Below are 22,395 nucleotides of genomic sequence, written 5' to 3' on the forward strand. Positions count from 1 at the left end.
GCCACCACGCCCGGCTAATTTTTTTTGTATTTTTAGTAGAGACGGGGTTCCACCGTGTTAGCCAGGATGGTCTCGATCTCCTGACCTCGTGATCCGCCCACCTTGGCCTCCCAAAGTGCTGGAATTACAAGCGTGAGCCACCGCGCCCGGCCTCTTTTTGTTTTTGGGATGCAGTCTCCTGCTGTTGCCCAGGCTGGAGTGCAGTGGCACGATTTTGGCTCACTACAACCTCCGCCTCCCAGGTTCAAGTGATTCTCCTGACTCAGCCCCCCAGTAGCTGGGATTACAGGTGCTCACCACCACACCTGGCTAATTGTTTTGTATTTTTAGTAGAGATGGGGTTTCACTGTGTTGGTCAGGCTGGTTTCTGACCTCAAATGATCCACCCACCTTGGCCTTCCAGAGTGTTGGGATTACAGGCATGAGCCACTGCACCCAGCCCCACAATATATGCTATGCTTTTATACATCTAGCAGTGTAGTAGGTTTGTTTACATCAGCAGCACCACAGACACATGAGGAGTGCATTACAATGGCTGTGACATCACTAGGCAATAGGAATTTTTCAGCTCCATTATAATCTTATGGGACCACCATTGTATATTCAGTCTGTCATTGACTAAAACATTGTTATGTTGCGTATAACGGTACATTTTCATAATGGGATTTTAGTGTTTCTGTCAGTAGTAGTTCTTTTGCGAGATTTACAGTTGTTTGTTTCCTACACTGGTCTCCAGTATGGTCCGTCAGGATAAAGACTACACTGTTGGTTATTGTATAGTAGAATCACATCAACTAAAATTCAATTGTACTTGCTTGGCAAAAAGAAAAAAATGTAATTATACTGATTCTGTTTGTCTTTCACTTTAATGACCTTTTGTCTTGGAGCCAGTGGTGCATGAGACAATGATACTTGAGTCTGTTTCCTTTGTTTCTTTTTTTTTAGATAGAGTCACATTCTGTCTCCCAGGCTGGAGTGCAGTGGGGTGATCTCGGCTCACTGCAACCTCTGCCTCCCGGGTTCAAGTGATTCTCCTGCCTCAGCCTCCTGAGTAGCTGGGACTACAGGTGCCCGCCACCATCCCAGCTGATTTTTCTATTTTTTTAGAGACGGGGTTTCACCATGTTGGCCAGGCTGGTCTTGAACTCCTGACCTGAGGTAATCCACCCGCCTCGGCCTCCCAAAGGCATGAGCCCCTGCGCCCAGCCGATTGAGTTTATTTTAAACCTGTATTAGATACCTGAAGATTCATGGTTGTTGTGCCTTTTTGGCAGATTGAACCTTTTATCATAAAACTATCTGGACATCATCTGATGCTTTTGAATGGTATTTTGTCTATATTGCCTTTTTAAAATTTTTATTGTTTAGTATTCACCTTCCACAACTTTTTACATTCCTTAAAAAAAAATTGTTTGGCCTTAGTGTCATTTGGTTTTACATCATGCCTTATAGGCAGCAGGTAGTTAGTTTTGGTTTTAAACAATTCGAAAGTCTTTTAATGCAGGGATCTAAACTACTCACGTTTATTGTTACTATTTACATGTTTAGCGATTACTGCCATGTTTACTCTGCTTTTTTGTTTCTTATTTTTCCTTTCTTTCTGCTTTTTGTTGTGTTGGTCATTTCCCTATTTGGGGTTTATTTTTAGTGGTAAGGAAGCTGTACATTTCTATTTCTGTTCTTGTGTTCAACCTTAAATGTTAGTTTAGCTAGGTATAAGACTTTAGTTACAAAATAATCTTGCTTTAGAATTTTGAAATTGTTACTTAATTGGTTTTTGGTACCAAATGTTGGTGACAGTCTGTCACTGGATTGTTTTTCTTTTTAAATACTTTCAGGATTTTTGTTGTGAAATTTCACCATAATGTCTAAAAATGTGTGTCATTTTTCTTCAACTCCAAGAATTTCTCTGCTTCCTTAGATTTTTTTTTCTATGCCTTTCGTTTTATAACTCCAGGTAGGCAAATGATGGAACTTCTAGATTTATACTTCGTATCATTTCATTTCTCCAAACTTCCCATCTCCCTATCCTCTCTTTCCATGGCATTCTGTCAGGTTTCCCCCATTCTCTACTTGTTAATTCGCTCCTCGGCTTTCTCCTTTAATATACAGCCAATCTGCTGAATTAATTGTAATAATCATTTTTCATTTTCAAAATTTCTAATCGGTGCTCTTTAAAAGCAACCTTTTTTAAATGATGGCAAGATAGCCTCTCATTTTTTTGAAACTAAATTTTTTGTTTGCTTGGCTTATCCTGTTTTCTCAGATACTGCTTTTCTATTTGAGTTGGGGGCCTCTTTTTGTATGGGTTGGTTTTCCCTTACTGTTAGCAATTCTTGATTGTGTGGTCTTTTTAAAAACAGAGGCAAGGTATGGTATGCCCTGTCACTGTCACTTGTCTCTTTGAAGAGGGTCTGGTCTCAATGTCTCAATATGTTGTTCAGGCTAATCTCAAACGCCTGGGCTCAAGCAATTCTCCTGCCTCAGCATCCCAAGTATCTGAAACTATAAGTGTGTGCCATGGTACCCAGCCACTTGTCTCTCGTGTAGAAGATCCTCACTCCTGAATGACACAGCCCTACTCTAATGTGATTTCTGCTTTCTCCAGTGGAGTGGGAGGATTGTTGAGGTTGTCTCAAATGCAAGTTTTCTAGCAATCACCCTGATGATTGCCCCCTAGAGCCTACAGCTACATAAGGGATTCCTAGTTTTGCTTTATTGTGGGTGTTTTGTGGGTGTTTCTCTGTCAGTCCTGTAGCAGTCTCTGTTAGTCCTGGCACGTATTCATAGTCCTGAAACATGATGTATCCTTGAAATTAAACTTATGTTTCAAAGCTTTTGGAAGATAATTAAGTCTACTGACAAATGGAAGATTTTAAGTTCATCTATTAATTTATATGTGCTTGTCTTGGTTCCTTTCATCCTCCCACATCAGTTTTAAAATATACATTCTGGTTGACACTAGCTAGCTTAAAGTAGCTATGTAATATTCTGAGCTTAGATACTTAGAGCTTCCTAGAAATCCTTTGCACACTTTAAATCCTTTAAAAACTTTAAAGTTCTACACCTTTTTGAAAAAGTCTGATTGTTTTTGAAATTAAAAACATATAAACCTCCAGCCTGGGCAACCTGGCAAAACCCCATCTCTACTGAAAAATAAAAAAATTAGCCAGGCGTGGTGGTGCGTGCTGGTAGCCATAGCTACTTGGGAGGCTGAGGCAGGAGAATCACTTGAACTTAGGAGGTGGAGGTTGCAGCGAGCCAAGATTGTGCCTCTGCACTCCAGCCTGGGCGACAGAGAGAGAGAAAAAAGTATATATGTATATATCTCTGTGTGTGTGTGTGTTGTGTGTGTCTTTTAGCTGGGCATGGTAGTGTGCACCTATAATCCCATCTGCCTAGCACTCCAGCCTGGGCGACAGAGAGAGAGAAAAAAGTATATATGTATATATCTCTGTGTGTGTGTGTTGTGTGTGTGTGTGTGTGTGTGTGTCTTTTAGCTGGGCATGGTAGTGTGCACCTATAATCCCATCTGCCTAGAACATGGAGGTAGGGCGCTTGCTTGAGCCTAGCAATTTGAGACTAGCCTGGGCAGTATAGCAGGGCACCTCTCATGCTTTTTTGCGGGGAGGGGTGGGTGGGCAGAGACAGAGGAGTCTCAGTCTGTCACCAAGGCTGGAGAGCAGTGGTGTGATCTCGGCTCACTGTAGCCTCCACCTCCTGGGTTCAGGCATTTCTCATGCCTCAGCCACTTGAGTAGCTGGGACTGTAGGCGTGTGCCACCATACCCAGCTAGTTTTTGTATTTTTCGTAGAGACAGGGTTCTGCCACGTTGTCCAGGCCAGTCTCAAACTCCTAGCCTGAAGTGATCTGCCCGCCTCAGCCTCCCAAAGTGTTGGGATTGTAGGCATGAGCTACTATGCCTGGCCACAATATGCTTTTTGACTCAACAACCCTACTAGTTAGAATCTATTCCATGAAGATACTTGTATGAAGCAACTTACCTTATAAACAGCCATTCTGTCTTCCTGTTTTTATCAGTTTATTGTTTAATTACTGTGGTCTGAATCTGTGAATGTCGATTAGTGTTTGATACATTGTTTCTTCTCATTTCAGAACTCTCTTGATAGAGCCCAAGCAGCCAAGAATAAAGGCAATAAATATTTTAAAGCAGGAAAATATGAACAAGCTATTCAGTGCTATACTGAGGCTATTAGCTTGTGTCCTACAGAGAAGAATGTCGACCTTTCTACATTTTATCAAAACAGAGCTGCTGCCTTTGAACAGTTGGTATGTACTCTAGGTTGTTTCTTCTGTTCCTTTTGTTTCTCTTTATTTGCTTAAAGTTTCAGTTAATGCTACTCAAATAAACCTAATATATTTTTTGAAGTTGTTTCAAAATTATGGGATGTTGTTTTTATTTCCATTAATTGCAAAACTTTTTAAAGAACAAATTCTATAGTTTTGCTGACTACTGATATACTCCAAAGTTAAGTATATTTCAGATTTTATAAAATTACATAGTATAAAAACTTTCTGGTGACCCTATTCTCCTCAACAGTTTGAGGCTATTTCTTTAACTTTTTGATATTTATATGTACTTTTGTAATGTATTGCAGATGTTAACTCTTTGTTTCTATTAGGAATACTTTTTTATTCTAGGACTTTTAATACTCAGCCTATTAAGTTTGAACTGATTTCTATTGAGCAGTACTTTCTTCAGTGTGACTTTTTTGGAATACTTTCAATTACAGCAAAAATGGAAAGAAGTGGCACAAGATTGTACAAAGGCTGTTGAACTTAATCCCAAATATGTGAAAGCTCTCTTTAGACGTGCAAAAGCCCATGAGAAGCTAGACAATAAGAAGGAATGTTTAGAAGGTGAGGGTCATTTTGTGTTTACATATGAAAATTACTTAAGATTTTGTAGTCATTGGTAAATGTATATGAAACTGTGCCTTGTGAGTGCAAGAATCAGTTGTTTTTAAAAGTTGGATTCCTTTGCAATTAAGACTGTGTCTTCTAGTTTAAATTAAGATTGCTGATACTTAAGTATTGTCTCTGTTCTCAACTATGGAATTAAATGAGTATTAAGATTACGAGTTTACTACACATTTTAAACTTAGCAGCTCATCAGCGTTAGTATAATTCTCTGAATAAGGAAATCAGAAAAGAGGTTTTAGCAAGTGATAGTGTTTCTAAGGTTCTACATATTTCATTTAATAGGTATAAATACAGCTTTGAGAGCTATGTTTATAATATGTATAAACATGAGCTATGTTTATAATATGTATAAACATAGCTTTCAGATGAATCATTAACGAAAACATTGTTTTTTGCCTGCGGCATTTTCAAACATTATTTTATACCCAATTGGAAATTGTTTTATACCTAATTTACACCTAATTGGAAATGATGTAATTGGTACAAAGCATCAAAGTGAATTTGTCATTCTCAGTAAATGCCATAAATATTCTGTGATCTCTGATTGGTCATTTCGCTGCCTCCCAAGCTGCAATTACAGTATACCTCTGGCCTTTGAAGTACATTCTTCTAGGTGACATGAAGCAAAACCAAAGTATAATTTTCTACAGTCTAAAAGTTCTTTCCATTTCATATTTAAGTCTGCTTTAAAAGCATCAGTAAAAGGAAAAGGCCCCTTTCTGAAAAGAGAAGTATAGATTCCCAAATGAGGGTATTTTAGAGAACATTTTAGCAAAATTTGAGGTTCTGTGGTGGCACATACTTTGATAGTATGTGGAAAGAGTATTGTTTTAGAAAAGGGAATCCTGAGTTTTGAACCAGACCTTGAAGTTACTAACATAATAACTGGCAGAGAGGAGGGTGATCGAAGTGTCACGTAGAAGAAACAGGATGGGGGAAAAAAGACATTGACTTTGGCTCTAGCCATGGTTATCAGGGGAATATAACAGCAGATTGACTTGTTTGGTGGAGCAAGGATGTGGAATTACAGGAAATTTAATTCAGAAAGAGAAGAGACGTCATTGTTTGAGTGCTTTGAATGAAAGACTGAGAGGTTAAGGAACGAATTATCTTTTGAATTTCAAACCTCTGCATGCATCTTGAGCTGTGACATAACCAGATGAAAAGGTATGGAGGCAGATTTATTTGAGAGCTCTGTGGCAAGATGGCTTTGGAGACAAGGAATAACTCAGGCCTAAAAAAAACACCAGACATGAGAGAGCCACACTATGTTGATATGCCTGAGTTGCTAGCCAGAAGAGAATATTCCTGGATTCCTTGTTTTATTTTCTATATATAGAATGTTAGAGTGGTGAGAAACATCAGAAATCATGCAGCATAGCCCCTTTCATTTCACAGGTAAAGAAAGCAAACCCCAGAGAAGTGGAGTGACTTTCTGAGCTTTCAGTTTGGTCATAGAAAATATACAGTTAGGTATTAAGAATCAATTAGTTGGAAATGAAACAGTCCCATTTGGCCATGAATTTAGTTTGGCTTTCTGTAGTTACATTGTACCCATTTGTTGCTGCTGACCATCTTTGCAGTAATTTTATATTTACCCTTGTGTTTTTCATCATTTCTAGATGTCACTGCTGTGTGTATATTAGAAGGGTTCCAAAATCAACAAAGCATGCTTTTAGCCGATAAAGTTCTTAAACTCCTTGGAAAAGAGAAAGCCAAAGAAAAATATAAGGTAAATTTATCTGATTTGGGGGATAGAGGGAGTACTATGTACATTGTGAGGGGTATTTTCTAAGTTTATGCTGCTTAAGCTTAGGCATAGTGGTAATGGCAACAGCTGCAATTAGAACTGGGCTATATTTCTTCTTCCTATTATCTTGGGCTTTTATGGCTTGTCCTTCTTCAGTAAGAATATATGCTCTATCCAGTACTCTACCTGGAGAATATTGGAATTCATCTCTGTTAGGGATTGCCACACTGTGGCCCATAGGCCAAATCCAGTCTGCTACCTGTTTTTATAAATGTTCAGTCACATGTTGTTTTCAGCTGCCTTTGAGATACAACAGCAGAGTTGAGTGGTTGTGACAGACTGTATAGACTCCAAAGCCTAAAATATTTACTATGTGGCCCTTTACAGAAAAATATTTTTCTATATTATTAAGTTTTTAAAGGTATACTGTGTAAGTTGGCATTAGTTTTAGGCTATTATTAACAGGTAGTTTAATTCAACAATCATTTATTAAACAAAGCTACATGTTTGGCATTTTGGAGGGATGGGTTCAAAGACATGGCCTTTGCCCTTACAGAATTAAAATTTAGTGAGAGAGACTGACTGTTACTATGTATAAAAGGCATGCTATAGTTAACTGCCCAAGGTGAGATGTAAGTAAAGAGAGTACTTACATACTCTCTTTGCATCAATAAACATCACTGGAGATTCATTGTTAAATCCCAGTAATAGCGAGGTAATTGTTTCTTTTTCCTTTAATAATAACTTGCTTTTTTCTTGAATTGATTTTAGTAATCTGTATTTTTAATTTTACATCTCTGGATGTTAGCTGAGTGAAACAGTTAAAACAAGTTTCTTCACTGCAGGACTTTAATAATCTACTAAGGCGTGTCGTGAATCTCTTAAGAGGGGTATAGCTGAAGTGATTCCCAGTCTCTCTCTCTCTCTCTCTCTCTCTTTTTTTTTTTTCTTTCTTTGTCGCCCAGGCTGGACTGCAGTTGTTATCTTGGCTCACTGCAACCTCTGCCTCCCAGGTGCAAGCAATTCTCATGCCTCAGCCTCCCGTGTAGCTGGACTACAGGCATGCACCACTACGCCTGGCTAATTTTTTGTACTTTAGTAGACACAGGGTTTCACCATGTTACCCAGGCTGGTCTCAAACTCCTGAACTCAAGCAGTTCACCTTCCTCAGCCTCCCAAAGTACTAGAATTACAGGCGTGAGCCACTGCGCCTGGCCCCAGTCTTTTTAAACTATGAATTTTTTTTTTCTCTTGAGCATCTCATAAGACTAGTGTTTCTCGAAATCACTTTGTGAAACACCATGGTAGAGTCCATAAATTCAACCTCAAAGGAACCTAGTTTCCTTATACATAGTGTGGAGTAATTAGACTGGTTGGATTGCAGGATGGTAAGAAAATGTAAAATAATGTATATTTACATAGGTTACAGATCAGTTTCCACATTTTCTAATCTGTTTGTCACTTTGTAAATCACAAAATACCTTCTATATTATTGTTTTGATTTTTTATAACGACCGTATAAGATAAATAAGGCAAGTATTTCTATTGCCATTTTAGAGATGAGAACACTGATACTAAAAGTTTAATGACGTACATAATATCACATAGCTAATAAGTGGCAGAACTAGAATTTGTATCGTGTTCCTTTGATACTTAAATCCCTTTCTTGTAACAGTTTATTTTCACTTTAAATTTATAACCCTATATAGAACGCAGGGAGGTGATAGCTGCTTTTCTAAGCTGAAATAGGAAACTAAAAAACATTAGTGATTTATCTAGCTTCAAGTAAGTGCTGTTTAAATTTCTATTTAAGCTTTTCCCCTAAAACGGTAAATGATTGCCACTATGTATTTCTTCTCAGAGTGTCTTTAGTATAAAGTACTAAAGTTAGGCATTTTTATCACTTGATAGGTGACCATTTGACTTAAAATATTTTATTATCCTAAATAAAAACAAATTGAATCTCTCCCCAGAGAGTGCCCACAGATCAATATGGGTTTTCTCTTAGGTTTCCTTTTTAGTTCTCTTTGGATCCCACATTGATCTATCCTAGATTAGATAATTTACTTACAAAGCCAATTCCTTTTTTTCTTCCTTCGAATATGAAGACATTACCAAAATAACAGTAATGATATTTGTTACACATACAATTTAAAATTCTGTGTTTCCATTAAACTGTTTGGGCTGAATTGTGTAGATAAAGGATTCAAAATACATTATGAGAGCCCTTTGGGTGTGTTGTTCCCACTTTATTTAAAACTTTATAATGATAATTGTGTTTTGGGAGGAACAAAATTCTCCCATAATTGTGAATTAGGTTGCTATGTGTCAAATAAATAATCAAAACAGGAAATGTGATTTCAGTATGGTTTTCAGTGGCACTTACCTGTAATAAAGATCTTTAGATGAAAGTCCAAGGTAAATGGACTTAACATTTTCAGCACCTGTGTAAGATGTGATTTTACATCTTTGTAGAGGGAAAAGGCTCTCATTTAAAACCTGCTTTGACCAGCTGGGACTGGCAGCTTCACCTTTTCCACTGTCTCTTGTTCTGTGGCTTGGAGCTCAATTTTAGTTATTTGAAAAATGAAAATCCAATTTTTATGACAGTTATTCTTAGTGTTCTACAATGTACCTGCTTTTTTGGTTAGTATTTCCCATTCTGATGTCTTTGAATATGACTAAATTTCAGAATCGTGAACCTCTGATGCCATCTCCACAGTTTATCAAATCTTACTTCAGTTCTTTCACGGATGATATCATTTCCCAGCCCATGCTTAAAGGAGAGAAGTCTGATGAAGATAAAGACAAGGAAGGGGAGGCTTTAGAAGTGAAAGAAAAGTAAGTATGTCAAGCATAGTGTCTGCTTAGTGGTGTTCTGGCGGCTTTGAATATTCCTTAGGGCCCAGATGGGTTCTGAGCCATGTCACAGCAGCTGTCTATCTACAGATAGAGATAGACAGAAATATAATTTAAAATTATATAATATTATTATTATAAAAAGACTTTTCTTTCTAGCATATATCTGTTACTTCTCTGGTGACTCAAGGTTTTACTGCCAGGAGTCTGCCCTGCTTTTACTCAAGGTCCTATGTGATCTTCTCAAGAGGACTCCCATTGAATCCAGTGACTGACTGTGTTTGAATAGAGGCAATAACTTGAAAATTACTGTATAGCTCAACATGCAGATGTTCTAGTGCAGGGAAGTTTTTAATTTGTAAACTGAGATGCTTTTAGGGATGTCCAAAGAGTGAATTTTTTCAAGGTTTTTTCTGCTTGTCTAGGAAGATGCCTATTTGGAGGGCTTCTTGTTGGGGTCTGTAGAGAGCTGAAAAGTACAGGATACTATGTTTCTAGCTGGACACCTAGTGATGTAGTGTCATATAAGTCATCTAGCCTGCTTTATTCCATTCATATTTGTCAATACTTGTATTTTTCTGTCAAGGGTAGCTCTCCTCCCTGAGAGAAGGTACGATATTATTATCAACATGATATTTTTTAATGAGTTAGGAAGAAAAGGAAATACTGTTCTAGTAGCTGAGCATAACTGGGTTTTGCATCTGCAGCATATTGCAGGGTTTGAAGAAACAAATTGCTTTTGATTTTTATCTTCCAATTTTTCTACCATTGCTGGTGACCTTTTAAGAGAAGATACTATGCATAATTATACTGCACTGTACAAATTTTAGTTCATTGATACACAATCTTTGAGAAGATTGTAGTTGGGAAGTAAGTGTTCAAGATGTCATGTTAGCTCTTTGTGACTGTTATGCAAACAATTTCTTCTTCTGGTTAGGAAGTAGTCCTTGTCCCAGAAAAACTATAATGAATTTAATACCATTATTCTAAAAGCTTTATTGAGAGATGGTAGGATGTAGCTAGCTATCATCAGCACACTAACTGGAATTGGACCTAAATTTTAAATGCCAGTTTACTGTGAGCCTTAGCTTTATCATCCTTTAAATGGAGCTAGTAATATTTACCTTACGAGGTTATTGCGAGGTGTAGAAATCATGCTTATAAATAACTAACACTTACGTTCTTCAGTAAGTTGACATTACTTCTAATCTGATTTAAATCATTGTGTTTTCTTTCTTTTCTCTCTCTTTTTTTTAAATTTGATACGGAGTCTCTTTTGCCTAGGCTGGAGTGCAGTGGTGGCGCAGTCTTGACTCACTGTAGCCTCTGCCTCCTGGGATCAAGCGATTCTCCCGCCTCAGCTTCCCTAGTATCTGGGATTACAGGCACACACCACGACGCCAACTAATTTTTGTATTTTTAGTGGAGACGGAGTTTCCCATGTTGGCCAGACTGGTCTCGAACTCCCGACCTCAGGTGATCTGCCCATCTCGGCCTCCCAAAGTGTTGGAATTACAGGTGTGAGCCACCGCGCCTGGCCTGTTTGTGTTTTCTTAGCCTGGTGAGCTGAGAAACAAAACTAGAATGTAGGCAACATTTGAATGTAATTTCAGGAGAGGTTAGGGTAGAGCTTATAAGATTTTTCACTGACATAACTTTTTTAATTTATTTTTTTAAGATACAGGGTCAGGCCAGGCATGGTGGCTCATGCCTGTAATCCCAACACTTTGAGAGGCTGAGGTGGGCAGATTGCTTGAGTCTAGGAGTTTGAGACTAGCCTGGGCAACATAGAGAAGCCCTATCTCTACAGAAAACTAACAAAAATTAGCTTGGCATGGTGGTGTCCACCTATAGTCCCAGCAACTGGGGAGGCTGAGGTGGGAGGATGGCTTGAGTCCCAGAGACAGAGGTTGAAGTGAGCTGAGATCATGCCACTGTACTCCAGTCTGGGGAACAGAGCAAGACTCTGTCTCAAAAAACAAAAAGGAGAGAGAGGGGGTCACTCAGGCTGGAATACAGTGGTGCGATCATAGCTCACTGCAGCCTCCAACTCCTGGAATCAAGCTATCCTCTCGCCTCAACCTCTTAAGTAGCTGGGACTCTAGGTGCACACCACCGTGGCTGGCCAATTTTTTTTGTTTTTAATTATGGAGATGGGGGTCTTGCCATGTTGCCCCGCCTGGTCTTGAACTCCTGGGCTCAGGTGATCCTCCCGCGTCAGCCTTCCAGACTACTGGGATTACAGGCATGAGCCACCATGTCTGGCCTGACGTAACTTTTAAGTCATTTGCCAGTTTTTTCTATACACATATAACAACTGAAATAAGAAAATGTACTTTAATTTACAATGCCTTATGTTTGGAAGATATCTCATGTACCTCATGACACCTAGTACAAATTTCAGATAAAAAGATTACTTCTACAAGCATCTCCATAAAAGTCATCATCTTAGAAGAATAATAAGAGATACTGTGTTCACTGCTCTTTAAAACATAGAGAAGGATGTTTTTTAAAGTATTAATTGATGGAAGAGTCGTACTTTGAATTCGCTTCTTTAATAAGTTCAGTTATTAATTCTAGGTCTGCTCACACCTCTTGCCTTAGCTTCTGTGACTCTAAACTCACTTATTTCCTAGTTCCCTGTTCCTTCTGTTAACCGTTAAACACTGTTGAGTACCATTGATGTGCTTCAGATAGGAAGGTGAATAAGACAGGATCCTTACCCATATTGCAGATCAGTCTCTATTTCATTAGCTCATCTTTTCAGTATCTAAATGTCTGAGCTGAGGTATTACCCAGGACTCTGCTGCTTCCTTTTTAAAACTCCTTGTCCAAGGTTTCAAGAAGATCCCCATCTACATCAAAAATCCTAATCTCTTTAACCGCACCGCCCTTTCCCCACCCCAGCTCCATCCCACACTGGCTGATTATCTTGTTAAGGGCAAATAGACAATTGCTTAATTTACTCAGGTGTGCTAAATGTGGCATGTTTTAACATTTAATTTTTTCTTTCTTTTCTTTTCTTTCTTTTTTTTTATGAGATGGAGTCTCGCTCTGTCACCCAGGCTGGAATGCAGTGGCTCCATCTCGGCTCACTGCAACCAACGCCTCCCAGGTTCAAGCGATTCTCCTGCCTCAGCTCCTGAGTAGCTGGGATTACAGGCACACGCCACCATGCCCAGCTCATTTTTGTATTTTTAGTAGAAACAGGTTTCACCACGTTAGCCAGGCTGGTCTTGAACGCCTGACCTCAATGATCCGCCCACCTCAGCCTCCTAAAGTGCTGGGATTACAGGCGTGAGCCACTATACCCGGGCACATTTAATTTTTTCTTAGTAAATAATTTCCTATGTTTGTTTTTATTTTCAGTTCTGGATATTTAAAGGCCAAACAGTATATGGAAGAAGAAAACTACGATAAAATCATAAGTGAATGCTCAAAAGAAATAGATGCTGAAGGCAAATACATGGCAGAAGCATTACTACTACGAGCTACCTTCTACCTGCTTATTGGCAATGCCAATGCGGCCAAACCAGATTTAGATAAAGTCATCAGTTTGAAAGAAGCTAATGTGAAGGTACATTAAAAAATGTGTGTGAAGAAATTATTAAATAGAAGGTGATGCCTTTCATTATGTTTTGCCAGATTTTTTAAAGCATTTCAACTGCCATTCTTCGAAGGGCTGTTTTTGTTTTTGAAGAAACTACTCTTAATAATAACGTAATTGATGCAGTGAATCTGAAAATATAAATACCAATGATATTTATCTTTATTTAGGAAAGGACTTTTTTTTTCCTGTAGCATCTGGTAGTTTCATCTTCTCCCTGTAGCCACTGCCTACTGTATTGGACTGTATATGGGCAGTGGTAAAAGTGATACAGCAATTCTGTAGATAATGCTGTAAGCAACGTATAATTTGTAGCACCAGGTATAAAACACTTAATAAAAACATATTAATATATTCAGAAAGGTTTTATGTTACATGAAAAAAAGGTTCTAAAAATAGAATGTATAAATATGCCAAAAGTTTTGCAGTTGTACAGTTGGAACAGCCTAACATTTTCTAAGTATTCTTAATGTGCTGTGTATTATGCATTTCATAATTAAGATTCAGGGGTATCTGTTGAATTGTTACATTCTATTCAGTGTAACAAAACAGAATTTAACCACCAATTAACTATATTACTTATTAGTTTGTTAACATCTCTGACCTGTTTCCTCACTGCATTACATGAACTCTGTAGCCTCTCTCATCTGCTGTATTTGGGGGGATATAATAGTTGTTTTTAAGACCTAAATATTGTTGAAAGTTTCTTTCAAAATGAGATTTTCAAATTGAAGATACCCTCATAATATTATCTTTAATATTCTGCTGATTTTCCTGATGATTACAACTGTTATATGTTATATGTTTTTGTTACAATTATGGAGGATATTATTTGTTCTATATGTATGTACTATTGCTTTGAACAAAATTTTAAAGAAACGTATTTGTTTTCATGATCACATGACTTTTAATGGCAAGTAGTAATGATGCTTACCATATGCCATGTACAAAAATTAACTTAAAATGGATTAGAGCCCTTAATGTTTAAGAGCTAAAACTATAAAACTCTTAGGATAAAATAGAGGACTAAATGTTTGTTACCTTAGATAAATAGTAGTTTCTTAGATATGGCACCAAAAGCACAAGCAACCAAAAAAAAAACAAACAAACAATAAATTGGATGTGATCAGACTTCTGTGCTTGGCTGGGGGTGGTGGCTCATGCCTGAAAATTAGCTGGGCATGACGGCATGTGCCTGTAGTCCCAGCTACTCAGGAGGCCGAGGTGGGAGGATCCCCTGAGCCTGGGAGGTCGAGTCTGCGGTGAGCCGTGATTGTGCCACTGTACTCCAGCCTGGATGACAGAGATCCTGTCTCAAAACAACAAAACAAAACTTCTGTGTGAAAAGACACCATCAAGAAAGAGAAAACACATCACTCAACATGGGAAAAATATTCACAAATCATGTATTTGATTAGGAGCTTGTATCCAGAATAAAGAACTCTAAGAGCTCAATAATAAAAAGACAACCTAAGTTAAAAATGGGCAAAGGATCTGAATAGACATTTCTCCAAAAAATATATAAATGACAAGATGGCGTCATTAGCCATTAGGGAAATGCAAATCAAAACCACAGTGAGATGCCACTTCACACCTCCTAGGATGGCTATAATCAAAAAGACAATAAGGCTCTAATAAAAAACATGGTGGATAATAATAAGTGTTTTTGAAGATGTGGAAAATTAGAACCCTCATACATTGCTGGTGGAAATGTATTAATACAATGGGAAAGCCCTTTTGGAAATTAGTTTGGCAGTTCCTCAAAAAGTTACCGTATGATCTAGAAATTCCACTCCTAGGTATATACCCAAGAGAATTTAGTACATTCATTAACACAAAAACTTATACATGAGAGCTGGGTGTGGAGGCTCACACCTATAATCCCAGCACTTTGGGAACCCAGGAGTTCTAGTCTACCCTGGGCAACACAGCAAAATCTCATCCTATGTTAAAAAACTTTTTAAAAAATCTTATATATGAATGTTCATAGCAGCATTATTTATGGTAGCCAAAAAGTGAAAGAAGCTCAGATGTCCATCGGTTGATGAATGGATAAATAAAATGTGATACCTGTACAATGGAATATTTTTCAGGCATAACAAAAGAATGAAAAACTGATACATGCTACAATATGGATGAACCTTGAAAACATTATGCTAAATCAAAGAAGCCAGACACAAAAGGCTATATATAATGTATGATTCCACTTATATGAAACATCCAGAATATACAAATCCATAGAAATAGAAAATAGATTGGTGGTTTCTAGGGGCTGAAGAGTGTAGGAGGTGAGCGGGGATGGAGAGTGACTGCTTATTTGTATGGGATTTCTTTTAAGGGTGATGAAAATGTTCTGGAATTAGATAGTGGTAATCAATATACAACTTAGTGAATATACTAAAAACAGCTGACATGCATACTTTAAAAGGGTGACCTTTGTGATATGTGGATGATAGAAAAAAGCTGTTATTTAAAGAAACTAGATTGGAGGAAAAAAAAGTAATGATGAACCTTTCCTCATTTGGGGTATATAGCTTCGAGCAAATGCTCTCATCAAAAGAGGCAGCATGTACATGCAACAGCAGCAGCCTTTGCTGTCCACTCAGGATTTTAACATGGCTGCTGACATCGACCCTCAGAATGCAGATGTTTATCACCACCGAGGACAGGTACGTCTGTTTTCTTACCTAGAGGTCTGACTTTTAGATTGAGTTATTTGATACCATTTTTGAGAATTTCTTGTATAATTTTCTTGATTTTTTTTATATAATTTCTGATAGTTGTGAACAAAGTACCACAGTGGTTTACAGTTTGAATTGGCCTTTGTTTAATTTTGGTATTTACTTATGAAAAAAGAGTAAAGGAAGGCAAAAACTGTTGGCTTACCAGTTCAAGTTTGTTTTTCTGGTGTTTCTGGTTCATAGATTTTCAATGAGTAAAACATTAATAACATTTAGTAAGCAATCTGAGTTAATTCTAGAATCAACAGGATGATTTTTGTGAGCTTCCTGCTATATAAGGAAATAGTCTGGACTGTCCAAATCGTAAAAATAAGTGTATTTATCTTTTCAAGTTTTGTAACAGGCATATTAGTTTTTTAGTGGAAATATATAGAGAAGAAACAGTTTCCAATTACTGTCTCAGGTGGGGAAAACATAGCTTTATAGTGGGCTTAACATGGCTTCTTGGAATGCTTTATGGTAAAGTGTGGGCTATGCATGATAATAACAGAAGAGCTGAAGTTCTTTCTAATGGAGAATTTTACCTAATAGCGTCATGTGTCCTGCCTGGGAAGTGCATTATTCGGTGATTTTGTTGTGCGGACATCATAGAGTGTACTTACACAAACCTAGATGGTATAGCCTACTACACACCTAAGCTGTATGTTGTAGCCTGTTGCTCCTAAGCTACAAACCTGTATAGCGTGTTACTGTACCAAATATTATATGCAGTTATAACACAATGGTAAGTATCTGTGTGTCTAAAACATATCTAAACATAGAAAAGGTACAGTAAAAATGCAGTATTACAATCTTGCGGTCTGTTGATTGAAATGTAATTATGCATGACTATTTCTTTCGGAAGGATGTTAAGCGTTGAGATAACCTCTTAAAATTCTTGACATTTTGATCTTTACTGGTAGTGTCTGAAGATTCATTTGAAAGGTAATTATCTGATGTCTAAGCTGCTTTGATATTAGAATGTACAGGATGTTTAGTTTTCTAGAAGAAGGGGTTTCTTGCTTAATAGTTGTCAGAATTGCAGTGCAGAAATGGTTGGCTTGTAGTCCTTTCTAAAAGTTGGATACCATTTTTATGTTTTGGAATCTTGCCTTTTAAATTTCAAGATTTTTAAATTCACTGTTTCTAGAAAGTAATTATATATTGAGTAATTACTGCATGCTCAGCATTATGCTGAGCTGTAATAATAGAGATAGGATACCGAACATACTTAACTGGTGGGCCTATTTGAATTACATTTATTTACGTATTTTTTTCTTAGCTGAAAATACTCCTTGATCAAGTTGAAGAAGCAGTGGCAGATTTTGATGAGTGTATTAGGTTAAGACCTGAGTCTGCTCTGGCACAAGCACAGAAATGTTTTGCATTGGTAGGTACTACTATCTCTTCTATTTTCCTAAACATCACTTTTATTTTCCAGTGTCAACGAAAATGAGTATCTCATTGTCTACAAAGTCTTCTCTTTCTTTCTTTCCCAAAGGATAACTACTGAGGAAAAAAGGTGCTGGTTAATACCTAGCTCTTGTTTTTCTCTAGACATTTGTTTGGGTTCATCTTGATAGATGTTTGTCCCTGATTTTATACTTCCCTAAACAGAACTGGTCTCCCTGCTTCTCCACCATAAATCAATACAAAAAGAAAAACATTTTGAGGAAATACTCTGTAAACATGACATCATGTAACTTGCTCTCTCACCCCTGTTTCATAGAACTATTTCTTAATATTCAGAAACATAAAGCTCAAAAGGTTGCATTTTTTTTTTTAAGTGCATTTCTAGTAAAATAAGGTACTTCCAGTTAGCTGTATGGCTAGAGTCCTAAAAGAATTTTCCGTTTAAAGGAAGAAATTGTGTCACAAATATATATTATAAATGAAAAAAATGACAAAAATTTTACTAGATTTAAAATTCATTTATTGCAAAGTTCACTTCTTACAAATTAGTATGCCCTGTTCTACAGTATTGAACATCTTGAAATTGTATAGTGGCCATGGAGTCGTAGTTGTACGTAACCTTTGGCTCTCTGCTGCTGAGATACCTACTTGGAACCCTTTTGGATGCTGCAGATTATGTTAGCAAATCACCTGTTTTTTGGAAATATTTATGTAATTTTGTATGTTTATGATAACATTCCATGAGTTTTTGAGTTCTTGATTTGACAGGCCTGTTTTGATTTTTTTATAGTACCGCCAGGCATATACAGGAAACAACTCTTCACAAATCCAAGCAGCTATGAAAGGTTTTGAAGAGGTCATAAAGAAATTTCCAAGGTGTGCCGAAGGCTATGCACTATATGCCCAGGTAAATGTCTTTTTCAGATTTTTAAAAAATCACTGCATACATATGCTACATCTCAGCGTGGAAATCAGGAAACAGTGCTGTCATGGTTGCAGCTTCTTTGGAAGCAGGTGGCTTTGTTCCTGATTGATTCTTATGGCTCCTGGTTGGTCCTGAATCACCTCAGAAGAGGCTCCTTTGTTACACAATTTGGAAATCATGGCCCTAAACTCAATATGGGGAAGCTTAAGGCAAAAATTTCTGTCCTTTCTTCTTTTGGATTGGTTTTGCAAAAAGTAATTGCCTTAGGAAAATTTACTGTATGCAGTTGGTGGAGAAAATATCCACAGAAAGGCATTTCTTTCTGTTTGGTCACTGCCTTTTTATATGGCTAGGTTGTTGTAATAGTTTATTTTATCTTTACTTTATCTAAAATTCTTGAAACTCTCTTGGTTTAGGATTGAAGGTACGAAAAGCAGGATTTAAATCTGAATTGTTTTAACTTTCTTATTGTAGTCTGAAATTCTTGAAAACTTCTTAGTTTTAAATCATCCATTTAAATGAAAATGATTGGCTTCTTGTAGGTCATGGTCATACATTTTCCCCTCAAATAAATGACCTCTGAATGACTCAGTTTTCTTTCTTAAAGCTGAAAATTGGTTTTGGTATCAGCATAAACTAGCCATCTCAACACTCTGTATCAGCGGTACAGCTGCTTTGAGGCCTCTTAGGAATGGGGCCGCCCAGCGGGTGGGCACTGGGCAAGCATTACTACCTGAGCTCCGCCTCCTGTCACTGTCAGATCAGCTGCAGCATTAGATTCTGGTGCCTGATGATCTGAGGTGGAACAGTTTCATCCCAAAACCATCCCTCCTCCTCCCACCCCCATCCATGCCACAAAACCGGTCTGTGGTGCCAGAAGTGCTGGGAAAGTGTTGGGGACTGATGCTCTATATACTTTATTTTTCTTTTTAATTACAAAAGACATGTTGGGTTTTTCTCCACAGCATAGAAATAGGAAACAATAACAAATTACCCTCCCCTGGCTGGGTGTGGTGGCTCCTGCCTGCAATCCCAGCACTTTGAGAGGCTGAGGCAGGCGGATCACTTGAACCAGACTAGCCTGGCCAGCATAGAGAAACCCCATCTCTACTAAAAATATACAAATTAGCTGGGTGTGGTTTGGTGCACACCTGTTATCCCAGCAACTGGGGAGGCTGAGGTAGGAGAATCACTTGAACCCGGGAGGCAGAGGTTGCAGTGAGCTGAGATTGCACCACTGCACTCCAGCATGGGCAACAGAGTGAGACTGTATTTCCAAAATATATATATATATGTATTACCATCCCTGGTTGACCCCTCTCCTTAAACCCTTCTTAAGGTTGCTTGCTTTGTTTCTAATTTCCTTCATGGTATCTCTAGGCAGGTTATAATAACAATTTCACAAGGATTTTAAGGGTTTATTGCGGGTGGAACTATGAGAAAATTGGTTTGTGTTGGATCAGTTCTTTAGAGGTAGGTCTTATATATAACTGCATTGAAGTGTACATTTTAATCCTATGAATGGGTACACTTGAGTTTATGCCTTATAATTGGTAACAAACCGGGAAGTGACAACAACATCCTCATCATTGTCATGGAATTCAGAAGGGCTTTTTTGGTGCAGATTTCTCTAAGCATCTAGAAGAGCAAAGGCCACCGAATAGCAACCGCTACTGGGGAACAACTCTTCTGCAGAACTTTCCCAATAGCATATTTCCCTATTACCGTTCTGCCTTCAAGATAGGTTTGGTTTGTATGAGCTGTCTTCTCATCAGCATTAGCATTATTACAGTCATTTTGCACTCAGATTTCTTTTCTTTGATCTGTTTTCTAATTTTACCTTCACTATATGGTATATGTAACTTTATGCATACAGTACGTGTATGTATGTGTGTGTGTATATATACTTAGTGTAACTTTTTTGGCCCTCAAAGCTTTGGTTTAGATGCTGGCCAACTCGCAAAGTTACAGCTTGAGCATAGTCTGATATCCACAGAACTATGCCTTACATTTCAGCCGTGGGATTTGCCTTAAGATAGCTGATTATAGCTGCTTCTTTTGTTTTCAAAATAAGTGTTTATTACATTATTGTTAACTATGACAGACAATTGGGGAAAATCGTAAATGTTCAACAGAAGATTGAATTATGTTTGCAGAATTGTGGTACACTCACTTAATGGTATATTACGCAGCCATTAAAAGTTAAAAATACATTAAAGTTAACAGCACCGCCTGTTATTAAAGGGAAAATCGTATACTAAATGAACTAAACCATGTGAAAGAAAATGAATAGGGAGGTAAATAGAGATAGATAAATATATCAGGAAGGCATATGCTCACAATGGTGGAAGCTATAAAAATATTTCTACTTTCTACATCTTTCTGATTTTTATTATAAAGAAGATGTGCTGACTATATTTCTTTGATATTTTTAAGAGATTTTTAAAACATTTAAGTTAGCTTATTTTAGATATGAAAAGACTAAGAGCCATACAGTCAAAAATAATGACTCACATAGTTCTTAAAAGTCATCTTATAAATAACTGGGGTTAACCGAATATGGGCTAGGTATTAGATAATATTAGGAAATTATTTTTGGAGATGTATTAGTTGAAGCAGTTATAGCTGCTTTTTAAAAAATCAATAATTTCAAAGAAATAGCTCTGAAGACATTTAACACATACATCTTAATTTATACCTACAGATGAATATTGCCCTTAAGATAATTCCCTGGCTGGGTACGATGGCTCACTCCTGTAATCCCAGAACTTTGGGAGGGCAAGGTGGGTGGATCACCTAAGGTCAGGAGTTCGAGTCCAACCTGGCCAACTTAGTGAAACCCCATCTCTATTAAAAATACAAAAATTAGCCAAGCAAGGTGTTGCGTGCCCGTAGTCCCAGTTACTCAGGAGGCTGAGGCAGGAGGATCACTTGAACCCAAGAGGCGGAAGTTGCAGTGAGCAGAGATTGTGCCATTGCACCCCAGCCTGGGTAACAAGAATGAAACTCTGGCTCCAAAAAAAAAAAAATTCCCTTGAGCTGTATTATGATAAATCATGAATAAGTGATGTGACTGTACCTATGAGAATGTGATATTAGAGCTGTCACTAAGAATGGGATTATCTGTATTGAACAGTTTACCAGAGATTATCTGCTATGGCAGGTAACCACTTGCTGAAGAAAGAGGACAGTTAAGATTTTATATTTATACCAGTGCCACCTAAAAACTCCAACAATTAAGTTGTAAAATGTAAATCAGTCTGTATCCCCAAAACATGATAATTTTGTAATAATGAATAAATGAAGTAAATTTTTATAATGAATAATAAATACACTTTTAACTGCTTAGGTTGACAGTTACCTTAATATAACTGAAGTATCTCCTCACATAGGCATTAACAGATCAACAACAGTTTGGTAAAGCTGATGAAATGTATGATAAATGTATTGATTTGGAACCAGATAATGCGACAACATATGTTCATAAAGGGTATGTATTTTTGTGGTTGTTCCAATGAGATAATGAATTTCTTGCATAGTAATAAAATGTATTTATTTTGGCCACTGAGGAAGGGGACTGCGGTAGAGAAGTTAATTGACAAACTTCTTAATGCTCCTGGATGTCTTTTCATTCTTACAGAAGTTAGTTAAGGAGGCCAGGCACAGTGGCTCACACCTGTAATCCTAGTACTTTGGGAGGCCAAGGCAGGCGGATCACCTGAGATTGGGAGTTCGAAACCTGCCTGGCCAACATGGTGAAACCCAGTGTCTACTAAAACTACAAAAAATTAGCCGGGTGTGGTGGCACATGCCCGATTCCCAGCTACTCAGGAGGCTAAGGGGTGAGAATCACTTGAACCCGGGAGGTGGAGGTTGCAGTGAGCCAAGATTGCACCACTGCATTCCAGCCTGGGCGGCAGAGTGAGGCTGTGTCTCAACAAAAAAAAAAAAAAAAAAAAAAAGAAAGAAAAATTAACGTACTATTTTTGCTCTATGTTAAGGGTTTTAATTTTAAACTGAATATCCTGTCAGCTGTTGCTTATATCAAAATAGCAAGCATACACAAGTGTTCGTGGCCTTTGTGTACTTGAATTATCCTAAGAAATTTCACTTAAATTTATATAAAGTGAAAAATAAGGGATGCAAGATAAGTTAGTAATAGAGCTTAGACCTTGAA

The 22,395-nt window shown here is 37.6% G+C and overlaps 1 protein-coding gene across 1 annotated transcript in view; it reads left to right on the forward strand.

Annotated features, from left to right (window-relative positions):
- TOMM70A (translocase of outer mitochondrial membrane 70 homolog A (S. cerevisiae)) overlaps positions 1 to 22,395 on the forward strand; it is a 39,296-nt gene that overhangs the window by 11,639 nt on the left and 5,262 nt on the right. Inside the window, exons 3-11 of the mRNA XM_011999915.1 lie at positions 4,117 to 4,290; positions 4,755 to 4,881; positions 6,567 to 6,676; positions 9,387 to 9,535; positions 12,923 to 13,130; positions 15,695 to 15,829; positions 17,163 to 17,270; positions 18,084 to 18,200; positions 21,611 to 21,708. Of these exons, the coding sequence (XP_011855305.1) occupies positions 4,117 to 4,290; positions 4,755 to 4,881; positions 6,567 to 6,676; positions 9,387 to 9,535; positions 12,923 to 13,130; positions 15,695 to 15,829; positions 17,163 to 17,270; positions 18,084 to 18,200; positions 21,611 to 21,708 (1,226 nt within the window). The remainder of the gene's footprint in view (positions 1 to 4,116; positions 4,291 to 4,754; positions 4,882 to 6,566; positions 6,677 to 9,386; positions 9,536 to 12,922; positions 13,131 to 15,694; positions 15,830 to 17,162; positions 17,271 to 18,083; positions 18,201 to 21,610; positions 21,709 to 22,395) is intronic.

The sequence above is a fragment of the Mandrillus leucophaeus genome, unplaced genomic scaffold (assembly GCF_000951045.1).
Source record: "Mandrillus leucophaeus isolate KB7577 unplaced genomic scaffold, Mleu.le_1.0 Scaffold608, whole genome shotgun sequence".
NCBI classification, from domain to species: Eukaryota; Metazoa; Chordata; class Mammalia; order Primates; family Cercopithecidae; genus Mandrillus; species Mandrillus leucophaeus.